Source organism: Microcaecilia unicolor, chromosome 14, assembly GCF_901765095.1.
Source record: "Microcaecilia unicolor chromosome 14, aMicUni1.1, whole genome shotgun sequence".
Classification (NCBI taxonomy): domain Eukaryota; kingdom Metazoa; phylum Chordata; class Amphibia; order Gymnophiona; family Siphonopidae; genus Microcaecilia; species Microcaecilia unicolor.
The window spans coordinates 40,443,735-40,463,351 of record NC_044044.1 but is presented as its reverse complement, the minus strand read 5'-3'; the positions used below and the strand labels follow the sequence as shown (position 1 = coordinate 40,463,351).

The 19,617-nt window shown below is 47.4% G+C and overlaps 1 protein-coding gene across 6 annotated transcripts in view; it reads left to right on the top strand.

The window, feature by feature from the left end:
* Positions 1-18,980, top strand: part of SETDB1 (SET domain bifurcated histone lysine methyltransferase 1) — a 36,770-nt gene extending 17,790 nt beyond the window's left edge. For all 6 annotated transcript variants that reach the window (XM_030187868.1, XM_030187866.1, XM_030187864.1 and 3 more), the window contains exons 15-22: positions 328-497; positions 4,934-5,553; positions 6,045-6,073; positions 7,639-7,771; positions 13,118-13,304; positions 17,321-17,520; positions 17,659-17,747; positions 18,179-18,980. In XM_030187868.1, the coding sequence (XP_030043728.1) occupies positions 328-497; positions 4,934-5,553; positions 6,045-6,073; positions 7,639-7,771; positions 13,118-13,304; positions 17,321-17,520; positions 17,659-17,747; positions 18,179-18,296 (1,546 nt within the window). In that variant the 3' untranslated portion in view covers positions 18,297-18,980. The remainder of the gene's footprint in view (positions 1-327; positions 498-4,933; positions 5,554-6,044; positions 6,074-7,638; positions 7,772-13,117; positions 13,305-17,320; positions 17,521-17,658; positions 17,748-18,178) is intronic.
* Positions 18,981-19,617: the final 637 nt, after the last annotated feature.

The following is a 19,617-nucleotide window of genomic DNA, read 5'->3' as shown; positions in this document are numbered from 1 at the left end:
CCTCCCCCTCACACTCCTGACAAAACCTTCATAGCTTAAGGCTGGGAACTAGCATGGCGTTCCAGCCTCTCCATGTTTCCCATTATTTGACACAGTTTTGTGGCAAGTTTGGGATTTCCTGGTGTTGTCATTTTTTAAGTTTATTTTTTAAAATTTATAGTCCGTTCCAGATAAAATATACATCAATCCCTACAGTGAATGTCTTTGCCTGCTCCTCGGATGCCACCCCTGGTGCCAGTATTAGGAAGAAAGCATGCTTTCTGGAACGGCATGGTGTTTCAGCCACTGTCAGATGAATTAACAGCAAAATTGCTCCTTCCCTCTCAGAGTCTACGAATGTAACAAGAGGTGTAAATGTAACCTGGTCATGTGCACCAACCGCCTGGTCCAGCATGGGCTGCAGGTACGGCTGCAGCTCTTCAAAACTCAGAACAAGGGCTGGGGCATCCGCTGTCTGGACGATATCGCCAAAGGCTCTTTCGTTTGCATCTATGCAGGTATGTTCCCTAGCAGACTTGCACTTGAATCTGAATTGGTAAGAAATTGTAAAGCTGGTATTTCTACAGAGCAGTGGCACCGAGCAAGTCCCTTTGTGGCTTAAATTACTTGTTTTTCTCTTCCCTTCAGTTTGATCTGGCTATGATTTTTAAGGAGTTGATTGTGACTGTCTATAATAATCTTTGTATGGGAGTGAAGGGGAGCGGGGAACTGCACAGGTTCTCTGCAGGGACAGGATGCGGTTGTCTCAGTGGCTGCTGCAAGATAGTGGTGCCGCCTACGAATGTGTTTGTAGCAGGTTCTAGAGGGACACAAAGCAGTTTCTTCCCAGAAAGGCTGATGGACGCATTAAGCAACCTGGGGGGGGGGGGGTCATTTTAGGAAAGCAGAAGATTCCTGCTTAGGAAGGAAATCCACAGATTATATGGGGGTAGGTTTCTGGCACTGGAGCAGGAAGGGAATTAATTAGGACTGTATGCTTTCTTATTTATGTTTGATTCCTTTTTTTTTTCTCTGCCTTAACCAAGGGGGCTCTCATCCAGTGGGGAGGAGAGGGGTGATAATGTTTCTCAAAATGGGGAAGAACCACTTTGACGACTGGAAAATGTAATAAAATTGTTTTTCTGGGCACCTTAGGAATCTCTAAAACTGCCATGTTGGGTCTGACCAAGGTACAAGCCCAGTATCCTGTTTGCAACAGGGACCAATCTAGGTCATGAGAATCATGCAAAGTAGGAAAATTCCATGTTACTTACCCTCAGGGATGAGTGGCTTTCCCCAGGTCTACCTTAATAATGATTTCCATTATGTAGTTCCCACTATTCCAGAACCTGTGGGATAGTTGTGTCCATCAAACAGCAGGTGGAGATAGGGAACCAAGGCGGTCAAGGTTCAGGTCACAGTAGATTTCCTTGCTGGTGCTCCGGGCTATTGTTCCAATTCCCTAGGCCGAACAGGGGCAAGGTAGATACTCCCATGTACTTCATTGTCACAAAGAAGGAAAGCACTTTTCGTCCGAGATCTAAACCACTGCCTCTGAGTGTCCTGCTTTCACATAGAGATAGTAAGAGCAGTTATAGCCTCCATTCAAGCAGAAAATTTCTCTCCGCCCTCAATCTAAAGCATATAACCATATGGCCGTCACATCAGAAGTTTCTACGTTTTGCGGTGCTGGGCCATAACTTTCAGTTCAGGGCTTTGCCCTTTGGTCTTGCCACGGTTCCAAGAACGTTTACCAAGGTTATGGTGGTGGTAGTAGCGGCGTCCTTCCTTTGGCACCAAGAAATCAGAGTTCACCCGTATCTCTACAACTGGCTCGTTTGTGCAAAGTCCTGTTTGGGACAGCATGGTAGCGACAGACAAAGCTGTCGGTCTTCTGCAGTCGTTGGGCTGGGCGATCAATTTTGAGAATAGCGGACTAACTCCATCGCAGATGCTGGAGTATCTGGGTGTTCTAGTCAACACAGCACGGGAGGATCTTCCTCACAGAGTGCAAGAAGTCATTGGTTCAACAGATTAGTCTTCTCCTCAGTCAAGGCAGGCCCAGGGTCTGGGTCTACGTCCAGGTTCTGGAGTCGGTGATGGAAGTGGTGCTGTGAACAAAGGTTCATATGCAGCCGTTACAGGAATCTCTTCTCGGCTTCTGGTCTCTGGTGTCACAGAAGTACAAACTTATCTTCCTTGGACATTGGTTGCCAGACGGAATAAGCAGTGGTGATTGTCACCCAGGAATTTGGCAGTCAGAGCTCCCTTTCTGATAACACAATGGAAGGTGGTGACAACAAATGCCAGCACTTGGACGGAACAAGTGTCTCGGTGGTTGATAAATCGCTTGGTGCTTAAAGTAGTGTGGCGTGCCTTACAGGACTCCCACCGTTGCGTTGTCAAAGAAAACTTGGACCTGGGCCCCCACCAGAAAGGGAGCAAAGTCATCTGATGGCAGTGGAAGCGACCTCCCTCATGAAAAAACCTCTCCCTGTGAGCAGCTCACCTCGCAGATGGTTCGATTCTTGCGGGGAGTGGGTAGCTTGTGACCTCCTTTTTTTGTGTGCCTTGTTCAGAATGGAACCTTAATTTTGTCCTTTAGGCTCTTTGGAAGCTTCCTTTTGAGCTGCTCTGGACGGCCGCCTTGAAAGATCTGATGCTAAAGACAGAGTTCTTGGTGGCTATTGCGTCAACACGTAGGGTTTCAAAGCTTCAGGCTCTCTCTCATAGGGATCCCTTCACTTTTTGCAGGCAGGGGTCTCTCTGTGCACAGTTTCTTCTTTTCTTCCAAAAGTGGTAACGGCATTTTATCTTGACAAATCTGTGGAGCTTATTTGAATGTGGAGATGTACTTTCTCAGCAAGCTCTCCTTGGACCCAGGAGAATGGGAACTATCCAGCCTGGGTTTCAGCTGATAGTGGACCGATGGGGTTCTCTGGAATTCCTTTTTGTCACCATCAAGTTCAGAAGCAAAGTGCCCAAGTGTTTAGCTGTTCGAATGAACTGGGCTTGATGGGGATCGATGCCCTACTGCAGCCTTGGCCAGAGACATGTCTACAGGATGTCTTCCTTCCTTGGCCCATGGTAGGCCGCTTGTTATAAAGGATCACATTGCACCTGGGTCAAATAATTCTCATAGCCCTGGATTGGCCGTGGAGGCTGTGGTACTCAGGTCTGATTCGTCTGATGTTGGGGGGGTGTCCTCTCCATCTTCTGCTGGTACACAGCCAACTGAAGCAAGGTCCAGTGCTTGTGGAGGATCCGTGCCCCTTTGGTCTTACAGCTTTGCCATCAAGATGCAAAGGTTATTCTGATTTGCTCTTTGCTACCTTGATTCAGGCCTGGAAACGGTCTACATCAGGGTTGTCCAACCTCTGTCCTCAAGGGCCGCAATCCAGTCAGGTTTTCAGGATTTCTCCAACGGGTATACATGAGATCTGTTTATTTGCATACAATGGAGGCAATGCATTCAGATATCATCATGCCCCTTCTCTACATCCTTAGCATATACAAGGGTACAGAAGGACGTTCGATGGATGGTGTTCCGAGTGCGGACTTTCTCACTTCTCTGCTCAGATCTCGCTCATCTTAGCATTTCTTCAGGCAGGTTTTCAGAAAGGATAGGTGTTGGGTTCTCTAAAAGTTCAGGTTATGACTTTGGCCTGTTTCAGGGGCCAAGTACAGAAAACATCTCGTGCAGCTTATCTGGATATTGTTCAATTCTTGCGTGGAGTGGGTAGCTTGTGGCCTCCTTTTTTGGTGTGCCGTCTCCGGAGTAGAACTTTTAAATTAGTCCTTTGGGCTTTTCAGAAGCTTCCTTTTGAGCTACTCCAGATGGCCTCCTTGAAAGGTCTGATGGTAAAGAACAGCATTCTTGGTGGGTGTTGCGTCAACACATAGGGTTTCAGAGCTTCAGGCTGTCTTATTTGAGATCCCTTTCTTCGCTTTTCGGAAGCAGGGTCTCCCTGCGCACAGTTCCTTCTTTTCTTCCGAAAGTGGTATCAGCATTTGATCTCGACAAAATCTGTGGAGCTTACTGCCTCCGGCAGATATTTGCAAGGCGGTGACGTGGTCGATGCCGCATACCTTTGCCAAGAACTACAGAGTGGATGTTGCAGCGCGCTTGGAAGCCAGTTTTGGGGCTTCAGTCCTTTAGGATGGTGTCGCCAGGATCCCACCCACTCTAGGGCTTGCTTTTGAATATCTCACAGGTTCAGGAGTAGTGGGAAGCGACATAATGGAAAGATAAACTAGGTCTTACCTGATAAATAGTAGGAAGGACTAATGGAAAGAAAATCATGTTTAGTCAGTGTGATGTAATGGGTCAAATAATGACTTGTCACCTTGCATGGTGCTTCCTTCATATCTTTTGTTCTCTACAAGTTGTCTAGAGATGTCTGATTAGTGTTAGGTTAGCCAGTTGTTTAAGTTTGTTGTTTCTCCTTACTGCTTGTCAAAGTAAATACTGAGGAGCTGGACTGGATGCCAAGAGAGATACGTCTCAGCTCAGTTTTCAGTTCTCTATCTCCACCTGCTGTTTGATGGACACAACTGTTCCACAAGTTCTGGAATAGTGGGAAGGACTAATGAAAAGAAAATTAGCAGATAAGACCTAATTTCTCCTTATGGACTTTTCCTCCAGGATCTCCTTATGGACTTTTCCTCCAGGATCTTGTCCAAACCTTCTTTTTTTAAATCGCCTTTACCACATCCTCCAGCACCAAGTTCTAGAGCTTACCTGTACACTGCTCCAGGGTGATTCCTGAATGTATAACATTTCGTATTACTTGAGAAAGCTGCTTGGGGAGAGTGCCTCCCAGGTTCTAACTGCTGGGTGTGCTGCATTTGTTTCCTGGTTTGAAAGCTACAGGTTGGGTAGGTCCCGTGGCAGACTACCACGTAGCTTTGGGGAACACTGCCTCACCCATCTCCTGTTCTTCTTTTCCTCCAGGGAAAATCCTTACAGATGACTTTGCTGACAAGGAGGGTCTGGAGATGGGTGATGAGTACTTTGCCAACCTGGACCACATAGAGAGTGTTGAGAACTTCAAGGAAGGCTACGAGAGCGATGCCAAGTGTTCGTCAGACAGCAGTGGCGTAGACCTCAAGGAAGAAGAGAGGGAGAACAGTGGCAGTGAGGAGCAGGACGAGTCCAACGATGACAGCTCGGACGACAATTTCTGCAAGGATGAGGATTTCAGCACCAGCTCTGTGTGGCGCAGTTACGCTACCCGGCGGCAGACCAGGGGTCAGAATGGCCTGTCGGAGACTGCCTCCAAGGACTCGGGGATCATTCGACAGGTCAGCCACGAGGATACTGCCTCCTGTAAGTTGCCTGTCTCTGAAGAGACCTCCAAGAACAAAGTGGCATCCTGGCTGAGCTCCAACATGTCGGACACGTTACATGACTCGGACAGCAGATCATCCTTAAGACTGGGGGACTCAGATATCAGGCTGAGCAGAGGGGAGTCCTCTGAGGCCGACAAGCCCTTAACCTCTGGCCCAGTACATAAGGAGGCTGCTGGCTTGGACACAGATTCCAGGATGCTGAAAAGAGAAGATTCAGTAAAGGTAATGGGGAAAGGGATTTGGATTTAGCTGACACTTTTTCAGCAGGAGATGTGGGGGGGATTTAACCCTCGCTTTCCTGGTTCATAGGCCACTGCTCTAACCACTTGGCTAGTTCGACACCCATGTGATCTTTCCATTGTAAGTCATCGTGTTTGTAGAACCTTTCCTCAAGAATTTAGTGTTCATGAAAAGCGTTGCAATGAAACCCAAAGCTAGGACCAGGTGTAGCATGGGGGACTGCAGCAATGCAGGGTTCCCTCGGTTAATGTAGTTTCTGTGCTACTAATTCACTAGAAGAAGCCTCTACATCTTGTGCACTGCTTTCTTGTAACTCCTAAACCCCCTACCTGTGCTACGCTCAGTCTTTGATCATACATTTGTTTGTTGACCCCTTGGCCATTCCCTTAGGTGCTGTCCTATGAGCAGCCAAGTACCAGTCACCCAATCGCAAAGAAAGTTACCAGGTTTTTTTTTTTTTGTTTCTTTTGCAGGACTCTGAAGACCAGAACAAGTTTCCAGTGTAAGTTGTAGGTTTGTTAATACGCCGTGTATAAAGCAGTGAGAGTTTACCGGGACTCAAAATAAATGCACAGGGATTCTTTTCAGTGAGCCAGCATCTTTTATAAAACAGGACACAGGCTATGTAAAAATCTCTCTTCAGTGGAAGGCCTTAGCTTGAGGGTTTGTTGCAGGTTGCTTCTGCTACATGGCAAGACGGTAGCCGGAGTTGTATATTGACAGACAGATGATCAAAAGCCCTGCGCTGTTCCAAACAGCGCTCTGAAACAGCGCAGGGCTTTACTGCACTGATGATCAGAGATAATTGCATGCAAATTTAAGCACGTAATTGTCTCTGATCATGGGGTAAAAGTGCGGGAGAATTGTGCCTGAGCATGCGCTCAGCACAATCCGTCCGCACTTGTTTGGCAGGTTTGGGCTTTTGACACAGGGGTTGGAGGTCCATAGGACCAGCAGGCCCCAACTACCCCTGCCCCGAGCAACGGGGTCTGGAGGTCCTGGGACGCTGCAAAATGGCAGCGGCCAGCCCTGCCCAGTGTATCCTGGGATGCACTGGGCAGGGCTGTACACCATATAAGGGAGAAACTCTTGTCTCCCTTATATGTCGTTGGGGGGGGGGGGGGGGGGCGGCAGTTGGTTGGTCGGTCGCCCACTAGGCCACCAGGGACTGTTTGTTGAGGGGAATTAGGAGGGACTGGAGACCCACCATGAACTTGGACGGGGGGGGGGGGGACTGGAGGTCTGCCGGACCTCCAGCCCCCTGTCGCTGGCAGGTTTGCCTTGTTGGGGGGAATGGGGGCCTACCAGCATGCAAACCTTTGGCACGCTGGTCGCTGATCATTGGGGATCAATATGTTTAGCCCTGTTTAGCATGCAATTGCATGCTATTTGCGTTCAGAGCCCTCGAACACGTTTCACGCGCTCAAGGGCTCTGATCATGGGGCGGTATAAAACACTGGTGCTAGTATGGCGCTAACAGCCTCTAGCTCCGGTGTTTGCTTCTGATCACACCCCCCCCCCCCCCCCCCCCCCCCCCCCCCCCCCCGGTGAAGTTGCACGCATCCCACAGTGTTCAGGATGGATGTCATCCATCGAGGGCAGCAAGCGGGATCTGGTTTTCGAGATGTCTGCAGTGAATAGTTTATCAGATTACATTTGCATATGCTTAAAAAGTGAATCAAAAAAATCCACCAGATGAATTTGAATGCTTTGACCCACCATGGACTGGAGGTTTACACCCTTGTCTTATGTGATAAATCACTTTTCGTTCATGTTTCCTGTCGGGGATTTAGGATTCAGGGGGAATTAAATGTGTCCTTTCCCATTTCCATTGGTGCTTCTTGGATCTTTGTTGTTGGGTGGTTAATCATGCTGTAGGCAAGTGTCCCACAGATTTCTTTGCAGACTGCTGAGACCCAATACTGTTGGACTTTTGTACATCAGAAAGAGAAAAGTGCAGTTAAAAAGCAGACGAATGGAACCGGGTGCTGAATTTTTGTCTGTTTGCAAGGCAGAGGGGATGCGGATACCAGAGAGCTATGCTGAAAGTGTTTGTTGTGTCCGCAGGATAGGAGAAAGCGGCCGGCTGTACGGCTATAACCCAAGCCCATCGAAGCCCGAGGGCATCCGAAGGCCACCCAGCAAGACCAGCATGCACCAGATAAGGAGGCACTCAGCACCTGCACAGACCACCACTGATGTGAGTATTACTTTTCCATGAGTGCTGTACTCTCATAGGAAGTCTGACTTTCCCGTCAAAAGCCAGAGAAGTTTGAGGTGTGGGGTTTTAGAGCCTCACTCAACAGAACTAGAAGTTGGCATGTCATGGTCTTAGTGTGGGCTCTGCCCTATCACCTCTGAACATCTTTTTATTTCTATAATGTCCCTCCAGACTGATCCAGACTAATGGGTTATGCAGTCCTACCAGCAGATGGAGATTAAGAGCTGACTTCTGAGTGAGCCTATAAACTGTTCAGTGCAGTCCCCTGCAAGGAGCTTTAATTAACAGGAGACAGCGTCAAATGACAAGCCTGAAGCCATAGCTGCAATCTTGATACACTCAAAATAAAGCAAACTGTTGGTCCATGCCAAGTCACATATGGCAGTCCTTATAGGCGTTCGCTATTGTTTAGGGTGACTCACTATGGCAGCAAGCTCCACACACTGGATTCAGACCAGGCACACTCCCACTGTCTCCTGTCAATTAAACCTCCTTAGTCCCCAGAGAGTGGGTATTTCTCGATCTCCAGCAAATGGTGGATGTGGTAAGCTTGTGCAATCTGGGTTAGTCTGTTAGGCCCAGGGGAAGGGAGGAGGTTGGAGAAGACAGAGAGAGAGTCTCTTCCTTCCAAGTCTATTTTTCCCATTCTCTCTAATAAAAATAAACAAACAAACTCTTCCTTGGATTTTCTCGCTCTGATTCTGGTGCTTATGTGCTGTTTGAGGCTAAGGCTCATGGGAATCTTTTGCTCCTTGGGTGTTGCATCTGAAAGACCAGGTCCCTCTCCCACACCACCATTCTGGTTCTTTCCCCTCCTGAAGTTCAGGAGGGCTACATATGTTGCAGAGTGCCTTGGCTCCCCTCCTCTATATGGGGCCCTTGAGTGCCGTTGGAGACACCCAGCAGCAAAGAAAAACAAAATGGAAACCCCCACCACCACCTGTCCCGGGGAGTTTTCTTCTGCAGCCCTGTTGCTGTTCTTGGGAAGTAAGGAGGGGGAGAGAGAGTCCATTGCACTGGTTCAGTCAGGGTGATGCGAGTACTGACAACACCCCTGGCATCTGCAGGCTTGCAATGGGGGAGCCTAAGAGCTTTGGAGCATCTTGTAAACTGTGTGGGTTACTCAAGGTGGCTGACCTCGGATGTGCCCCCAGTGGAGGATTCCTCAGTAATCCATATTTTTCACAGGGATGAGCTCCAGGAACTCAGGTCTCTAGTATTTAATTTTGATGAGGATTCTAAGATGGTAGAAAGGTGGATCATCTGTTGAAGGGGATTCCTAACCCTCCTTCAGATATTTTTCTATGTATCGAGACATTAGGGAGGTTATTCAGACAAGTGGATTTCACCAGGTGCACCTTATTAATATAGCACGGTCTATTGTGAGACTCTATCCTATTCTGACACAGGACAGGGATACCTTGAGGACACTGATGGTGGATGCTATCGCATCTGTGGTGACTAATAAGTACTGTCCCTGTCAATGGTGGTACATCTCGAAAGGATCCACAGGACTGTAGAATGGAGGCACCGCTGAAACAGTTTCAACGTTTTCACTTTGGCTGGGTAAGCGGCAGCCTGTGGAGGTCTAGTAACTCCACTGGGTGGAGAAGGTCCTGGACAGACTGTTGGAAGGGTCAGTTTTGATGGATCGAGAAGACACCAAAATTGAGATGGGGGGATTTCCTTTTTAGCAGATGCTCTTTGTTTTGCTGTGAGATTAGCTAAATCAATGGCCTTGTGGTAGCAACACGGAGGTCTTTTGGAAAAGCATGGCAGATGTAGTATCCAAATCAAAATTAAGCAGGTTTCCCTTCAAGGGAATGTTTTGGTTTTTTTTGTTTTGTTTGGAGAAGAGCTTGATACGTTGGTTAAAAGTCTTGGGAATGCTAGGTTGCCTGAGGACAGGTCAAACTTTTGAGGTAGAAGTGCTTCAGCTAGAGGCAGGTTCACAGGGGGCGTGTTGCTACTTCCCCTAGTAGAGTAAGTGGTGATCAGTGTAGCGTTTTTTTTTTTTTCAAAGGATTCAGCCCATTTCACTGTGTGAACAACATGCAAGGACAACACAAAGCAGAGATGGCAAAGAACGGAGGTGCGACTTATTAGCTGACCCAACACGGTCCTGTTGAGTCAGCTAATAAAGATCTTCAGTTTTGAAACGGCTTGATGAATTCATAGAGTTGAATAATGTTTTAGATTCAGATTTCGGAAGCCGCAGTGTCAAATCCCCTGTTAGTCTCTACTTGTTGATTTGAATAAGAGGAAGATGAAGGATGGTACTCTCTCTTTTGTTTGGTTTCGTTCCTTTGATTCAGTTGACTTGGAGCTTCTGCTTGTGAGATTAGTTGGGCAGGGGAGAAAACGGTTTCAATCTTATTTGTTTGGAAGAACTATGGTAGAGCTGAACTCTGCGATACACCACTTCCTCAGAAACCTGAGAGCCAGCACGCACTATCAGACTCTTTAACATCTTGTTGGCACAGTTAGGTACATGTTTGAATCTCTAGTGTCTTTTACCGTTTATATGCTGATGTTGTCCAGTTTGGATGACCAGTTGAGTTTCAACATGGAACGAGTGAGGAATTGGATGATGATTGCTAAAACCGAAGTAATGATTGTGGGAAGAAGTGAGCAAGATATGTGGCCTGATTGTGTGAACTTAGGGATAGATATATTGCCCTGCTACACCTCTTGCACAAATTAAGACCTATGTTATCTGCATGTGACTTCAGAACTGTTGTGCAAAGTTTGATATTATCTCGGTTGGATTATTGCAATGGCCTGTACCTTGGTTTATCTTAGGAATTTGCATTGGCTACCAATTCAGCATATCCAATATAAAGTGTTGATCTTAGTTCATCAGACTATTTATGCTGTTAACCCTTAAACATGTCCTCAAAGTGTACCATCCAAAAAGGTATCTAAGATCAGAAAACGTGATGCGACTGTCGTCGGATCCAGTGGTGCAGACAAGCAATGTGGAAACTAGAACGTCTTCGTTTACTGTTGCCGATACACAACTGTGGAAACCTCTTACAGGATATTTGCGGCTCTCTAGTAACGTGATGACATTTAAGAAACTTCTCAACATATTTTATTGAGTTTTTGGAATGTTATGCCCACTCATAGACACATTTTTTTATACAAAATCACAGTCCAATTCATTTTGTGTTTGTATGTTAGGTTCTATATAACATGATTATGTATGTTCTTTTGTAAACCTCTTAGCAAGATTTATTTATTTATTTTAAAAACTTATATACCACTTAATTGACTATTTTGACTTGTCATCACACCTCCATTTTTTGCCATCTCCACTTTCTGTTATCCTTGTGGATTGCTGCTGTGAACAATGTGCAGGCAAATAGGGCACCTTCGACCTAATAGTGGACACTTGGGGCTAATCCATGATGGACCTGATGGAGACGGCGGAGAATGCTTCTCTTCTTCGACTAAAATCTAGGAACCGTGGCAAAGTCGGAAAGCATCAATTCCTTTGTGCAACCCTGGCCAGTTGATGGCCTGCTCTATATGTTTCCTTCCTGGCCACTGGTAGGCCAAGTCATTCAAAGGATTGAGAATCACAGAAGACTTGTTGTATTGGAAGCCCCGGACTGGCCGAGGAGACCTTGGTACAGTCACCTGGTGCAGTTGGTGACAGAGGATCCATTGAGGTTCCTGTTATCAGAGTATCTCTGATTCATAGTCTGATCAGGATGCTGGATCCATCTCGGTTTGTCTTATGGTGTGGCTGCAGAAGACAAGGTAATTTCAACCATGCTGAGGTCATGGAAATGGTCTACTTCTTTTGCCTGTTGTGTGCATGTGGCCTATTTTCAAAGGATGGTCTCAGGATTGCCAGTTCGTTCCCTTGAAGTCTTCCATGGCAGAGATCAGGGAGGTTTAGACAAGGGTTTGAGTTGACATCCCTTAATTTGCAAGTGTCGGCATTGGCGTGTTTTAGAAGCTTTGTACAAGATAAAGCATCGTCTTCGCATCTGTATGTGCTTTGATCTCTCAGAGGGGTGAAGGTTATCAGGCTTCCATGCTGCCCATTAGCTCCTTCATGGGGTTTGAATCTTGTCTTGATGGCTTTAGTGAGGTCTCCTTTTGGCCTTAGCGCCAAGTACTCTTAAGGATGTTACTCTGAAGATGTGTTTCAAGTTGCTATCTTGGCCAGGAGGCTTTCGAGATTACAGGTGATAATCCTGCAGGGAGCCCTTCCTGGCGTTTTCCAGGTGGTCCTCCATTCCATACCTTCTTCCTTCCTTATCAAAGTGGTGTTTCTAGAGTATGTGCACCAAGAGGAGGAATTTAGCCAGTCAGACCACTTTTTCATCTTGGTAGTCAGAAGCAAGGTCAGGAGGTATCTAAAGCAACGATCCCTAGATGGATAAAGTAGGAAGCTATTGCGTCAATTGTTCTTAAAGGGCGGCAAGTGCCCAGAGGCCCAGAAAGCTCATTCCACTAGGGGACAGGTGGCCTTGTGTGCAGAGTCTTTCCTAGTTCCCCCACAAGAGATTTGTACAGCAGCTGTTTGGTCCTCATTACCTTCATTTGTAAGAAACTACTGTGTGGATGTCCAGGCTAGGCAGGATGCGGCCTTTGGTGCATAGGTTTTGTTTGCAGGGCTTGTAGGGTCCCATGCGTGAAGTTCACTGCTTTGGTACTTCCCATCAGTCAGGAAGGACACTGTGCAAGGATAAATTAGATCTTACCTGCTAATTTGCTTTCCTTTTAGGTTCTCCAGACTAGTCCATAATCTGCCCTGATCTTCTGGGGATACTTTTTTGTATGGTAGGTTCAGTGGTAGGAAAATGTAGACAAGTTTTAGATATTGGCATGAACATTGCTGCGAGTAGACTAGTTGGTTCTCAGTTGTAATGTCGTCGTCCCACCCACCAAGAAAACCCCCAGTTATGGTACAGGATCCTACAGCACAAGCAGATCTTGGGAAGAGAGAGAGGTTGGAGATCTACATTTTTCTGCTTTGTTAGGAAAATACTGATGCTAGGGACTGTACAGGACAGTTATAGGTTCACGCAGAAGTTGGTTCTCAGTCTCCGCCTCCTAGTGGGAGTGCATAACCCATCTGTCTGGACCAGTCTTGATGGACTAAAGGAAAGAATATTAGCAGGTAAGATCTATCTTATCCTTGATCGCTTCATGTTCATTTGAGTAGCAGTCTGTGTAGTAATATTAACACTAATCATCCTTCCTTTCTGAACCTACATGCGTGGACCTGCTCTTAAATAGTATTAATTCAGAAGAGTTGTGCTTGCACCTAAGTGACCTTATCCTTTTATTTGACCACTTTTCTTGCAGGACGTCCTAACGCTGTCCAGCAACTCGGACAGCGAAGTGGAGTCCGGTACCAACAGTGGCCGCAAGATGGCAGCCCCAGCCCAGGCTCAGGCCCAGGCTGCAGCCAACGACAGTGATGACATTCAGACTATCTCCTCCGGATCGGAAGAGGAGGCAGAGGACGACAAGAAACACTCAGGTGCCATCGGTGGGTACGGTTCAGTGGAGGAAGAAACAGATTTGGCTGGTGGGTCAGAGCCAGTGGCTGAAGGGCAGAGTCACATGCTGTGTGTTTCAGAAGCAAACTGCGGTCCAGCAGCCTGGTATTTTTTTTAACATAATGGTCTGTGGTGTTCATGTGAATGTCTCCTCCTGCTCAGCAGCTCTCTCACCTTGCTGGGGTGATGGTGTTATAAACCTTTTTATTCACACCACCACCACCTTTCGGCTCCCTTTCCCCACTGGAATCTTACCCAGCCATTTGCAGCATATCATGGACCAGGATTCCCTTCAGGAGCTGGCATGCCAATGTTACATAACGGTTGGTACTTCTCTCTTATTCCCCCCCCCACATACACACACACTTAACCCTCCGCTTCCCTTCAGTGGAGGAAACCTAAACATGCAGTTTTTAGTCGTAAAGCATATAGCCTAGAGGAAGAGCAGGATAGGGGATATATGATGGATGTTTAAATATCTTCATGGTATTAATGTACAGGACGTGGGACTCTTTCAGTTGAAGCTGTATAATGAGGGGATGTAGGTTGAAGGTGAAAGGGGATAGACTTGGCATAATTTCAGCAAATAAATGTTTATGGAGCGGGTGGTGGACACATGGAAAAGCCTCCCAGTAGATTGTATCTGATTCGATAAAGCATAGAACAAGCACGCAGGATCTCTGAGAGGGAGGAAGGAATTGTAGAGAGTGGACAGTCAGCGTGTGCAACGTTCAGTGTTTCTTTAATCTGAGCAGTTCTGTCGTGGAGGAGAGTGAAGGCACAGTATTAATCGGCCATACACTGGTGATGTTTTCTGATCATACCATAAACTGATTGACTCTCCCAGAGCTCAGCAACCCTCCAGACTGGTCAAAGCACTTGGGTTTTGCACGCCTACCAGCAGAGGGAGACTGAGAACACCTGACTTTGAACCTGCAGTATATCTACCCTGTGCAGATCCAAGCTAGTCAGTATTTCTCAAAGGGGTCCTTTGGTTTTCTGTATTCTTTGGAAAAAAAAAGTTAGATCCCTGTGCCTCTGTGTGCTTCTCGGGGTGCCGGATCTGGTTGGGCCCCGTCTTCCCCTTGGAGTGCTACATATGGGTGGCCGGGTCTCTCCCCTTCCTCTGTCCTCCTGTTGGATTGGATAGTAGTGCACCTGGGCTGCCGTGTGTCACGGGAGCCTTGAGAGCCCTTAAACAGACTGCAGCAACATTTTTTTAACTTAAAAAAAAAAAAAAAGCCATGCGGGGTGCTGGTTTCTGGTACTTATTCCAGGCCTGGGGGGGGGGTTCTCCTGTGGTGGCGAAGCAGCCTAGAGTGGACTTAGCTGAGGATATGAATGAGACCTCGTTCCACTTCTTGGATGAGGGTCTAGGTGACTTGGATGTTGAAGACCCAGTAGTCCAGGAGCAGGAAGAGGATACCCTGACGCCCAGGGAGGATCCTTCTGTGGTAAGGATTTTTCATCACATTGAGTTGACTGACCTTATTGACCAGGTGTCTTCTACTCTTAAATTTGAGCCCATTGAGACCCCTGTAGGTGATGCTCAGCAGGTGGATCCTCTGGTGAAGGGGATCCAGCGTCCGCCCTGGTCTTTTACTATGAATAAGGATCTTCGGGACATGATTCTGATGGAATGTACTTCTCCAGATGCGCCTTGTAAAGTATCTAGAGCCATGGCCAGACTTTCTCTGATCCTTATGGAGGATCCCTATGGATGGTGACTGCAGTAACTAAGAAGACTACCATCCCGGTGGACGGTGGCACAGCCCTTTGTGACCCTCAAGATAGGAAGATGGAAACTCTTTTCAAATGTAGTTTTGATTTATCGGCACTGCCCTGCAGGCATCCATTTGTGGAGGTCTGCTGGCTCGAGCTTGTTTTCTCTGGGTGAAGTGTTTGATGATTCTCTGTTAGACAAGGTGGTTGTGGTGCAGGAATTGGCCAAAATGGAGATAGGTTCTTCATTCTTGGCAGTGCCCTTTATGATCTGTTGTCGCTTCGGCTAAGAATATGTCTCTGGTGGTGGCTATTCGTCGAACGCTGTGGTTTCCAAGTCCACGTTGCCCTTTGGGGAGGAGTTGGATGTTGGTGCGGGGTCTCGGAGAAGCTAAAGTTCTTTGGTTGCCGAAAGATAGGTCTAAGATGGGTGGCTGTGGTTTGTCAGCGCGTGGCTGTTTCTGGGAGGCCAGATGGTATCAGCCAGACAGGTCTGGGGGAGCCTCCGGTGGTCATTTTTTTTCAGCAGATGCAGCTATCGTGGAGGTTGAGACTCCGGTTTGGGAGCCCCTGGACCGGAGCATAGTTCTCAATGAAGGTGTGACCAGAGGTGGACCCAGATTACATCAGACCAGTGGGTCCTCGAAGTGGCCTGGCTATTGAAAGGGCTCGGCTGACAAAGAAGGGCTATTCCTCCAAGGTGATTTCTACTGTGTTGCAGTCATGGAAGCGGTTGACTTCCTTGGCTTATTTTTGAGAACTTGTTGCAGGATAGGTCTTATCGGCCTCTGCATGCTTCAGTTATGGAGGCTTTGGAATTTTTGCAGGAAGGTCTGGATAGGGGCTTGGCCTTGTCTTTCTTGAATGTGCAAGTGGCAGCCTTGGCTTGTTTTCATGGTAAGGTTCAGGGGGCGTCCTTACAGTCTTCTCCAGATGTGGTACGTTTTCTTCATGGGGGTGAAGCTCCTTCAGCTGCTGCAGCGCCCCTTTGTGCCTCCTTGGGATTTGAACCTTGTTTTTGGTTGGTTCTCCTTTCGAGCTTCTCAAGTCAAGCTCCTGCAAGGATCTCGCCTTAAAAGGCGATGCTTTTGGTAGCGATTTCTTTGTCCAAAAGGATTTCAGAGTTGCAGGCCTTGTCCTTTAGGGAACCCTTCTTGCTTTTTTCAAGGGAGAAGGTTTCTTTGAAACCAGTTCAGGTTTTTTTTGCCCAAGGTGGTTTTGGACTTTCATGTGGATCAGGTTATCGCCTTGCCATTTCTGGAAGATAATGCCTCGTCTCTCTTCACATCCAACATCGATCCTTATCCCCTGCACTATCTGAACAGGACTGAGGAGTTTCGTGCCTTGAATCGGTCGTTTGTCCTGTATGATGGTCCGAAGAAGGGAGTGGCGGCTTCCAAGGCTACTATAGCTCAGCGGTTGAAAGAGGCAATTGCATCAGCAAATTTGCTCAAAGGTTGCGTTAGCGCTCAAGGTGCATTCCACTTGGGGGTGGCAGCCTCTTGGGCAGAGACCAATTTGATTCTGCTGCAGGATATCTGTAAGGCAGCGGTGGGGTCGTCTTTACATTCCTTCATGAAGTATTACAGGATTGATGTACAAGCAACAGGAGATGCTGGTTTTGGTGCTGTTGTTTTTATCTTCCGGTTTCTGGAGGTCCAACCCTTAGAGGTTACTGCTTTGGTACTTCCCAAGCATCTTGACCAGTCTGGAGGGTTGCTGAGGAAGGAGAAATTAGGCCTTACCTTCTAATTTTCTTTCCTTTAGACCCTCCAGACCATTAAGAGTTCTCTCTGGTTATTGTGTGGTGCTTGCTGTTGTGTTTTTTTTGGGGGTTGCTATGGTTGTTTAATGAACAAATGAAACCAACAAAAAATAAAGAAGAATACACACATCAGTCTGTTGGTTGAGTCAGTTTGTGGAAGTACTGAGTCATTTGTTTTTGGCCAGAGTAGAGGGTTCTAGAGGGTTTTTTTTTCTCTGCTTTATCTAAATACTGACTGGCTGGGATCTGCACAGGGTAGATATACAAGGGTCAAAGTCAGGTGTACTCAGTCTACCTCTGCTGGTAGGCGTGTATAACCCAAGCGTCTTGACCGATCTGAAGGAAAGGAAATTAGAAGGTAAGGCCTAATTTCTCCTTCTGAGCATATGCTAGTTGCCCCCTAGTGCAGTGCAGGATGGGGAGACAGGAGGAATAAGTATTTCATGGTATCTGCTGACAAATGGGCACATGCTCCATCTTCAGTGTTAGTTTTGAAAGACAGTCGCTGTTTTTGGGCAGGTCCTGTGAAGAGGCAAGTGGCCGTCAAATCAACCAGAGGGTTTGCTCTGAAATCCACTCACGGAATCGCCATCAAGTCTAATGCCATGGCTTCAGGAGAAGGTGGGATGCGGAGGAACACACGGCAGTTCTACGATGGCGAGGAGTCCTGTTATATTATCGATGCCAAGCTAGAAGGGAACCTTGGCCGTTACCTGAACGTAAGTCTCCCCCCCCCCCCAAAGCTAGTATAGGCTCCTCAGTTTGTACTTTTAACCAACAAGGGCTTGCTTCCTCTCCGAGACACTACAAAATCAGTGTGTTTGTGGCTCTCAAGGCTCTTTCCTCTTCAATTACAGCACAGTTGCAGTCCCAATCTGTTTGTACAGAACGTGTTTGTGGACACACATGACCTTCGCTTCCCCTGGGTGGCCTTCTTCGCCAGCAAGTAAGTGGTTAGTGGATAAGCACAGGCAGTTTTATCTAGCTTTTTGCCCTTGGGCAGAGATTTTGGAGGCCCCCCCCCCCCCCCCCCAAGGGAGCAATCAAATTCACTTTCTTTTTTTCTCTCTCTCAACACCCCTCCACATCCTGACCTTTTTTAGGTCTGGCTTCTGCACTGGACTGGCAGTGGGTTGAGTGCTGCGATCTGGCCCCCTGAGGTTTCAGTTTGTGATGATTTTGTATCTGCCAGTTTACTTTTACTTGTTCCCTCATTGCCCTTATGTTCTTGGGCTGGGCCATGCCCCACAGTACTCTGTGGAAGCCTAAATCTGGCCACAGGGTATCTTCCCCTAGTAATTGAAGCACTCGTGGTCAGTGCAGCATCCTTGAGCCATCAGGCGTACCCAGCCATTTCCTCTTCTCTCTTCCCCTTAGGAGAATCCGAGCAGGCACAGAGCTGACCTGGGATTATAACTACGAGGTGGGCAGCGTGGAGGGCAAGGAGTTGCTGTGTTGCTGTGGTTCCACAGAGTGCCGGGGCAGACTTCTCTAAAAGCAGTTGTGCCATGGAGCCCAGAGGAAGGCAACTGCGGGAAGAGATGGCAAGATGTAGCTTGTACAGAGACTACAATGGGCATGGAGGCTGGCGCTGCTAAAGGACAATGAGAAAATATATCTTTTATTTTTCCATAGCGGTAGCGCTTTTTGGTTTTGTTTTGTTTTTTGTCTTAATTTTATTTTTGTAAAAGAGGAGTTAAATGGAGCTAAAGTCTTTGGAGAATGTATCTGGTCTGTGGAAGAAGGGTAAACTCCCCCCGCCCCCATACAGTACCAAAGCTTGCAGGATATTGCTGGTGTTGCTGAATGCCTTACATTCCCCCCCCCCCCCCCCCCCCCCCCCCTTTTGTTGACCTTACTCCAGCTTCTCCTTCTCCCCTTAAAATATATGCAGTATCGGAGCAGTATGGTATGACCATCTCCTCCAGCAGCCCTTAGGGTCAGTATTGTTTCAGCTGTTTATTTTTCAATGAAGAGTTTTTTCCCCTCCCTCCCCCAAATGAATTCAGTGCTTCATGCGTAAATGGAGGAACCTTCAGCAAGCCCTGGGCCTCTTAAGTTTGCCACCCTACTGCAAGAAAGGTTAGATGGAGGACTGTCAGAACTTTTCTCTCATGGGCAGATTTTCCTCTTGTATGGACATTTTTGGCAGTTTTAAATAAAATAAAGCTTACCATAATCTGGGCTCATTGTGTTGTGCGCTGCCGGAGGCTGAGTGAGCCCCTTTTTCCCAGGAGCTACCGATGCAGGCTTCTGCCCTATGATAACGGCGCTGCCATGTTTTGTAAGCTGGAGCAGAGACTGCACTTTTCCAGTGGGTTAGACAGGAGCCTTGAGCACGGCCCAGACTTACAGAACCAGTACAGTTAAATCAAAGCCCTGCAGCGAGTGCACTACCTGTCGGAGGCAGGCCTTGGGGTTTCACACTGCACCTTCTTTTTTTTTTTTTACAGCTGAACGCAGAGACAATTCTGACTTGGGAAGAGGATGGGTGAAATCTGATTGAACTGCAAACCAACTGGCACAGTGAACTTGACCTGTGTATGGATTCTGCTAGGTTGTGTAGGGGAAGAAAATCTCTGCCCCTTCTCTCTTGGGTGTACTTTTAAGTGACAGGCAATCCACCCCACCCTGCTATGGGGGGGGGGGCATAGCTTAACCCAGTAGTTCCCAAACCTGATCCTGGAATCACCCCAGCCAGGTTTTCCGTATATCCACAATAAATACTCAGGAAATAGATTTGTGTGCAGTGAAGCTCATGAATATTCATTGTGGGTATCCTGAAAACATGACTGGCTGGGGTGCCTCCAGGACCA